The sequence below is a fragment of the Pezoporus flaviventris genome, unplaced genomic scaffold (assembly GCF_033815535.1).
Source record: "Pezoporus flaviventris isolate CSIRO_AGI_PZ_B2104156 unplaced genomic scaffold, CSIRO_AGI_Pfla_v1 ptg000037l, whole genome shotgun sequence".
Lineage (NCBI taxonomy): Eukaryota > Metazoa > Chordata > Aves > Psittaciformes > Psittacidae > Pezoporus > Pezoporus flaviventris.
The window spans coordinates 12,717,848-12,726,339 of record NW_026892585.1 but is presented as its reverse complement, the minus strand read 5'-3'; the positions used below and the strand labels follow the sequence as shown (position 1 = coordinate 12,726,339).

The 8,492-nt window shown below is 46.8% G+C and overlaps 1 protein-coding gene across 1 annotated transcript; it reads right to left on the bottom strand.

Moving 5' to 3' along the window:
- Positions 1–1,987: 1,987 nt before the first annotated feature.
- LOC133275223 (heat shock factor protein 5-like) lies at positions 1,988–7,866 on the bottom strand. The gene is made up of 7 exons (XM_061465069.1): positions 7,359–7,866; positions 5,938–6,317; positions 4,572–4,574; positions 4,118–4,201; positions 2,918–3,265; positions 2,690–2,831; positions 1,988–2,052 (listed from the first exon to the last, which is right to left on the bottom strand). The coding sequence occupies exons 1-7, from the start codon at positions 7,864–7,866 to the stop codon at positions 1,988–1,990; spliced, it is 1,530 nt and encodes a 509-aa protein (XP_061321053.1).
- Positions 7,867–8,492: the final 626 nt, after the last annotated feature.

Genomic DNA, 8,492 nt, shown 5'->3' with positions numbered 1-8,492 from the left:
CACAGATTTAGGAATAAATCTATAAATAAGATTCAAATCTATGACTAAAGCTATAACTAAGATATAAATTTATGACTAAAGCTATAAATAAGATAAAAATCTATGACTAAAGCTATAAATAAGATAGAAATATATGACTAAAGCTACAAATAAGATTCAAAACTATGAATAAAGCTATAAATGAGATATAAATTTATGAATAAAGCTATAAATAACATATTAATTTATAAATAAGGCTATAAATAACATACAAACTTAAGAAATAAAGCTAGAAATAAGATTCAAATCTATGACTAAAGCTATAAATAAGATATAAATTTATGACTAAAGCTATAAATAACATATTAATTTATAAATAACACTATAAATAACATACAAACTTAGGAATAAAGCTATAAATAAGATATAAATTTATGATTAAAGCTATAAATAACATATTAATTTATAAATAACGCTATAAATAACATACAAATTTAGGAATAAAGCTAGAAATAAGATTCAAATCTATGACTAAAGCTATAAATAAGATATAAATTTAGGAATAAAGCTAGAAATAAGATTCAAATGTATGACTAAAGCTATAAATAAGATACAAATTTATAACTAAAGCTATAAATTAGATATAAATTTATGACTAAAGCTATAAATAACATATTAATTTATAAATAACGCTATAAATAACATACAAATTTAGGAATAAAGCTATAAATAAGATTGAAATCTATGACTAAAGCTAAAAATAAAGATAAAAATTTATGACTAAAGCTATAAATAAGATACAAATCTATGACTAAAGCTATAAATAAGATATAAATTTATGACTAAAGCGATAAATAAAATATAAATTTAGGAATAAAGCTAGAAATAACATATCAATTTATAAATAACGCTATAAATAACATTCAAATTTAGGAATAAAGCTATAAATAAGATTCAAATGTATGACTAAAGCTATAAATAAGATACAAATTTATGACTAAAGCTATAAATAACATATTAATTTATAAATAACGCTATAAATAACACAGGTTTAGGAATAAAGCTATAAATAAGATTCAAATCTATGACTAAAGCTATAAATAAGATATAAATTTATGACTAAAGCTATAAATAAGATACAAATCTATGACTAAAGCTACAAATAAGATTCAAAACTATGAATAAAGCTATAAATGAGATATAAATTTAGGAATAAAGCTATAAATTACATATTAATTTATAAATAACGCTATAAATAACATACAAATTTAGGAATAAAGCTAGAAATAAGATTCAAATCTATGACTGAAGCTATAAATAAGATATAAATATATGACTAAAGCTACAAATAACATTCAAAACTCTGAATAAAGCTATAAATGATATTCAAATCTATGACTAAAGCTATAAATAATATACAAATTTATAAATAAAGCTATAAATTAGATATAAATTTATGACTAAAGCTATAAATAACATATTAATTTATAAATAACGCTATAAATAACATACAAATTTAGGAATAAAGCTAGAAATAAGATTCAAATATATGACTAAAGCTATAAATAAAGATAAAAATTTATGACTAAAGCTATAAATAAGCTACAAATCTATGACTAAAGCTATAAATAAGATATAAATTTATGACTAAAGCTATAAATAAAAGATTAATTTATAAATAACGCTATAAATAACATACAAATTTAGGAATAAAGCTCGAAATAAGATTCAAATCTATGACTAAAGCTATAAATAAGATATAAATTTATGACTAAAGCTATAAATAACTTATTAAGTTATAAATAACGCTATAAATAACATACAGATTTAGGAATAAAGCTAGAAATAACACATAAATTGAGGAATAGAGCTATCAAGGACATAAGAGTTAGGAAACAGAACAGAAGAGGTTTGACCCTGAACCCAGGCTCCAGCTCTGTGCCGAGCGCTGCTGCCGGACTCGCAGGAGGGAACCAGCCGCCAGCCGCTCCACGGGTTCACACGCTCCTCACTCCGCCGTCTTCCTCCAGAAGCAGCCCCGCTTACAGGCTCCACCTTCCGGCTCCTGGGGATCTAGGAAGCAAACACCACCGAGGAAGTGGCAGGCTTTGCCTACGGCTCAGCTGGCAGCACGCACAGCACCTCTGCTGCCATCAGGGACAGTCCAATCTGGCCAAAGGCGGCCTGCGACTTGAAAATCTGAGCGTGTTTTTCTCCTGTGTTGCAGCACACGGATCAGCAGGCTGCTGTGACATTTATTTAGTGATCTGAGCCACAAAGGTTGCGCTCGGGCACTCACTTGGGCAGCGTGGTGGGGTTTTCCCCTCTTACGTCAACAGTCACCTCATTAGTCGGAGTTCCCTTTGTGGCACTCTCACCCTCCAGCAAACATACCCACAGCCTGCATCTCACTTCTGTGTACTGTGACATGCAGGGCTCTGACACAACTCCCACAACTTCAGCGTTTATTGACTGAGAGAATTTATTCCCTGGTCCACCTAGGAGTCCTCACCACCAGCTTGCGTATAGAAGCGTGTCGGCAAGTACGCCGAGAGCTCCTACGAGTGCAAGAGTTGAAGTGAAGGCCCAGTGAGGTACTTAACACTGCAGACAATAACTCAGCTCTTGTGATCTCCCCTTGCCGCAAGAGTTTCAGAGCAGCTGTCTTGGCCACCTCTAAAAAAGGCAGGCTCTCTTAGCAGGGACTTACCCTGCTGTGAGCTGTGTCTTCTCTTCCTGCACGGAGGTTTTGCAGGGGACCCTGGCTCTTCCGCAGCTTTCTTCACTGCCTCGCTTCCTGAAGTGAGCTCTCTCTCTTCCCTCGCAGATCCACATTTAACACTCTCATTCTCCTTTAAATAAACACACCAACAAATGAAATAAACCCAAAGACCACTCAACAGTTTCCTGGGGAGTTTTACCTCCATTTAGCACTTACTTGCTCTGCACTGAACAGCTCATCCACAGCAAACATTTCAGATGACTGAGCTGGGTTGTGATCCAGCTGTTCTTCAGGGGCTCCCTGTGTGCTCACAGAGTCTTGCGCTGTTTCAGCAGCAGCAGCGCTTTCTATGGCCGCATTGATGTAGCTTTCCAACAGCTCTCCATCCCAGCTTTCTGCAGGCTCCGGTGTCACTACATCAGCGCTGTCCGATGCATACATCTCCTCGAGAAACTGAAACACATCTTCGTAGCTTAATTCCGGCAACTTCTCGTCCTCCGATGCATGATGTGCCCCATCAGAAGGCAGGCATTCAGCTGCAGAAGGTGGCTGCAATTCAGGACTCTGCGAGAAACAAAACACAGGGAATTTACAGATCAAAAAATCACAACCGTTTGCTGATGGATTTTACTGCTTCTGAGGACTGTGCAGGTCAACCCTTTTTCAGCACACACCAGCAGAGCTTGCTTTGCTTATTCCCTCTGAGGAAAAAAGTATCTCCAAGCTGCTGGAATGCGAAAGGAAGCCCTGGCATTTTTACTGAGGTTCTTTTACTATTTCATAAGCCAGGCCACCCAATGAAGTGCAGTTTCCACCAGAATTCTAGAAAGAATTGACAGAAAGCACTGGAGCTCTCCAGTGATAGGATAGGATAGGATAGGATAGGATAGGATAGGATAGGATAGGATAGGATAGGATAGGATAGGATAGGATAGGATAGGATAGCTCTGAGCCGGGGCCAACTCCAAAAGTCAACTTGGTTCTTCTCACGCATCCAATGAAACCCAGGACTGCCACAAGTTGTCTGGGACACAGAAGTGGAGCTGATTCCCAGTATCATAACATTAAAGAATCCCATTTTGTGCAGGCAAGGACTTTCTTCAAAGATAAACGAAGACTCGTGAACTAAAGCGAATTATGGTGAAGTCAAACATAACACTTTTCGAGGAAAAGAACACTCTGCCGATGAGGACACCCGCAATCCCGCTGCCCTGAAACCTCACCTGCATTACAGCACTGCCCCTTTCGTGTTTCAAAGCGGTGCTTTCAAATGGCCATTGGCAAACCACGTTACTTTCCCTTTCGAAAGCAGATCCAGTCCCAAACTTCTCTCCTTCCTGCCGCAAGAACCCAGAACCCTGCGGTCCATGCATGGGGTCTCCTCCCTTCCCCCTGCTCTCTGTGCGCTGCACTCACCTGCACAAAGACGAAGTCGGTGGACGCCGCAGCAGCAGCACTGGCGCTGACAGTCAGAAGACCTCCCTGGGCAGGGGGTGAACACTGCGGGGTGCCTGCAAAATTCAAACACAGGGATCAGACTGCCAGAACTGGTGCCCAGGGTGTACAGTTCTGTTGCTTACTTGCATTAAACACTGCAGTAACCGCTCTGTAAGCCAACTCCCTGAAATGGATTATGACCTCCCCGCCGATTGTAAGACTGAGTTCTCCACCTTAAAACATATTTCTTCTAAAGTATGTAGACACAGATCCAACATACGCATTGCAGAATTAACCAACACACACGGAATCTTCATATTCACTCCTCTCTATCTTAATATCACCTTTTTTGGATTTGGCTGCTCGACTGTCTCAACACAACACGCCACAGAAAGGGGATTCAGACAGGAAGGGCATGCATGTTCACGCACACACACTGGAATGAAAATGGGATCTTATTCCAAAAAGCAGCTCTGTAGATGAAGCAGTTTCTGTGGGTCTCAGGTTTTGGTGCCACGCAGAGAGAACTTACAAGGAAAGGCACTACTGGCAGGACAGAGAATCTTTAAAATCTGCAGTCCTTCTGGGCGAGAGAGAAATCCCCCATGAAATCAAATCTAGGCCAATGTTCACAGTAATTAAATGGTACAAGTGTGACTTGAGGCGGCCACGTGATCAGAGGAACTTTTGTCCATTTTGGAGCAACAAACACAAGAGCTAAACAACAGGGAGCGAGCTCGTGGACATCCTTCCACAGCAGCACGAGACACGTGTCTGACTCCTGTTACCTCAAAAGCTCGTTCTGAGCAACCTTAGGATGAAATCTGGACATCTTTCAGAAGAACACCCTGTGACCTGCAAACATATTACAGCTCTGGATTGTGCCAAAAATCGAATGATACCTGGGCTTCACTCCCTGGGAACGCCAAAGGATGTTGACAAAGGCAAGCAAACCACCAAAGAAACCTAAAGGGCTACTGTAAAAACAGGGCGAGAGAGCAAAGGAGAGATTGGCTGTAACCTGCTGGAGTGATCCTAAGGAAACAAACATGTAGTACAAAGAGCCTAGTTTCTAAGAGAAGAAAAGGAAGAACCCAAAGGGAAAAAGCGCTTGTGAAACAGGAGGCAGGTGTAAAACGTAACGTCCTCACCGTAGGCTATAAAAAGCTACGAGTAAAGTAGAAATTGCACAACTCTTGCACTTAGTAGAGCTTATAGTGAAAGCAGCTCGTGAATCAAACGCGCTGTAATGCCTGTACATCAAGGGGATGAGAACACAGGCAACCGTGTAGCAGCCCAGACTGGTGAGCGATTCTGACCGGGTCTGAAGTGCAGAAGGGTGCTCAGAAAGAACGGTTTGCACTCACACCACCTTTTCTTGGTTTTTTTTTGCCAGCTGCAGCAGTGCCTGATCTAACAGCAAGAAAAACTGCACCTGTGGAAATCCCACTGATGGGCTCGGCTGGCAAAGGGGCCAATTCTTTTGTAATACTTCAAGTGCTCCAGCTGAATCAAGATTCCACACACACCTGCTTCACCCACATGCTTTTGTCCTTCCCTGCTCATTGCAGAGAAGGCATTTCTAAGCTCTCCTGTCTCTGATACAGTTCATCTCATCAGAGCCAGAAGAAATGAGCGGCTAAAGCACATTCTGTCACAGGCTGGTTGCAAGTATACGGACAGGGAACACACATCTCTTTGCGAGCACACGCGTCAGATACACACGCAGTGACAGAGCACTGGCGGAAAACATTTCATGCATCGCTTGGCAGGAACTTCTCGAGCAGCAAGCGGAGAACTTTTGCCGTACCCGTTGGATCCCGGCCTTGCAAGCACTGCCCTGGAGACGCGCAGCTGCCCCGTTCTGGAAGGGCAGCACCGGCTGGAGCCCCTCGCTGAAGCGGCAGAAGTGAGCACACGGTCTGGAGAGTGTACGTGACCTCCGTGCAACACTTGTGGAGGACGGGAAAGGGAGCCCCCTGGCCTGGGAAAGCTGGGAGAGCCCCGTGCCATGGCAGCCACGCAACAGAACCCTGCCATGGTCTGGAAGGGACCGGAGGCTGCTGGGAAGTCGCTGCCTGGAAAGCAGGGGGCTCCTGGCATGAGGCGGCTGTGCTGGAGGGCGGAAAGCAGCTGTCTGGATGACAAGGTTGAGGAGCCTCTCCTGCAGTCACCAGTCCTGCAAAACAAAGGGAAACAAGGACTAAGGGAAGGAGTTTTCACTGGCCCTGAAAGGCAGGATGAGGAGCCAAGGCTCCACAACGTTCCCTGGGAAGACCACCTTTGCTCCGATATTCTTCATCCAGAAACAGACTCTATTCTTACACCTAAACATACAGTAACTGCTGCAGCACTACCACCTGAACACACAGGAACACCAGTGCTGTGCCAACACACAGCCATCTCTGGAGCATTCAGTCTCCTGAAACCCTCAGGAGCAAGTGATCGCTACTTAGAAATGCGCTATTAGAAATCAAAATGCGCAGGAGCTGACCAAACCGGCACAAGCCGTTTAGGAAGTGCAGCGCGTTACATCAGGCAGTAAGGTAAAATAAAGGGGGAAGGGTGAAGCGGGGCTCTACCGAACTCCAGTGCGGACAGCACAGGGGCAGCCAAGGCAGGGGCAATGTCCAAATCCTAAACGTGACTCTGAGAGCACTTGATCACAAGTCCTTCAGTTTGTCAAGGAAAACAAAACCAAAGCCAGCTTTTTTCCAGGTAGCTCAACCGGTTGAGTGTAAAAAAGCTCAGACTTTGCCGTTTTGTTACTTCCAAGATATTCCCTTTCATCTTCCCTGGTTTCCTCTCTCGGTCAGTTACGGTTTCATGAAATGGTACTTGCCCTCACACGGTTACCCATCGCTTCACACAGATTTAACGACAGCTTATGGAGCAACCCTTCAAGGAGAAGGAACGTCCATCTGGTAGGGCTGTGCCAGCTCCACAGAGCCAGGGTGAGGGTGTTGTTACTGCAGCCCCCGACGGAGGCCGTCTTGCAGCCGAGGGGCAGACGGAACCACACGCGAACCTCGCTCCCCGTGCCTGCCGGCAGCCCATCTCCCTGCATGAACAACAACGGCTTTCCCGCAGCGGCGGAGCTGAGCGGCCGCCAGCAAGGTCAGGCAAGCCTGCTGCCTGCGGGGGTGCCGATCTAGAAACCCCGCAGCACCCAGTGCTTCTCGGGGTCGGGGCCCCGCAGCCCGGGGCCACCCCAGCTCACCGGGCCTGGCAGCCTCGCCGAGCGTCGAGGGCGGGAGCTGGGAGCGCTGTGCCGGGCGGCTGGGCAGCTCCAGGCCGGCCGCCAGCTTCGCCTTGTTGGCCCTCGTCAGGCGCTTGAGGTTTACGAGGAGCTCGGGGCGGTCGCGGCGGAAATGGGGGCTGTAGAAATGGAGCAGAGCCCCGGCGGAGCTGCCGCCATCGCCCCCCGCCGGGTCCTGCAGGGGCCCGGGCCCCGGCCCCAGCCCCAGCTTGCGGAACCCATAGAGGTTCAGCTGGCGGATGAAGCTGGCGAAGTTCCTGGTCTTAAAGACCTCGCCGTCCAGCGCCGCCCCGTCGCCGGCCGCCTCCGCGCCCAGCAGCTCTCGCTCGAAGAGCCGCTGGTCGATGAGCAGCCCCTCGCCGCGGGCATCCCAGCGCACGGAGCCGCAGCGCGGGCTGTTCACCAGCTCCCAGAGCTTGGCCGGGAAATGGCTGGGGTTGAGAGCAGCGGGCAGCCGCTGGCCCTCCATGGCGCTCCCCGACAACGGACGCACTGGCCACTCGCGCTCCAGCGGCCGCCGGGCAACGCCCGGCCCCGTCGGCCCGCCCTGGGGAGCGACACCGGCCCGAGCGCCGCCCGGCACGGGACCGGCTTCAGCCCGCGCTGTCCGCCGGCCCCGGCCCCGCCACCGCCTCGGCACAGCCGCACCTGCAGCATCGCCGGAGCCCGCCGGGCCCGCAGCGCCTCCCCGCTCCCCCAGCCCCGCCGCTCCCCTCGGCCGCTCCCCGGTCCCTCAGCCCCAAGAACAAAATCACGACAACAAGTTAAAAACCAAACCTGCAGCACCAAGACAAAAGCTCAAATCTCATCGCTATGAACAGCTCTCCAACAAACTTTGCTCCTCTACGTCTAGGCAGGGAAAAGAGAAACACGAACCAGCACTGATGCGCAATGCAACTGCTCGGCACGCGCTCAGCGATAACCAACCTGACCCGAGCGGCGACCTGCGCCTCCCGGCTGACTCCCCCCACTTTCTATACTGGCCATGACGTGCTCTGCTATGGAATACCCCTCTGGCTGCCTTGGGTCAGGTGTCCTGACTCTGCTTCCTCATGGCTTCCCGTGCCCCTCCTCACTGGCAGAGCAGGAGAGACT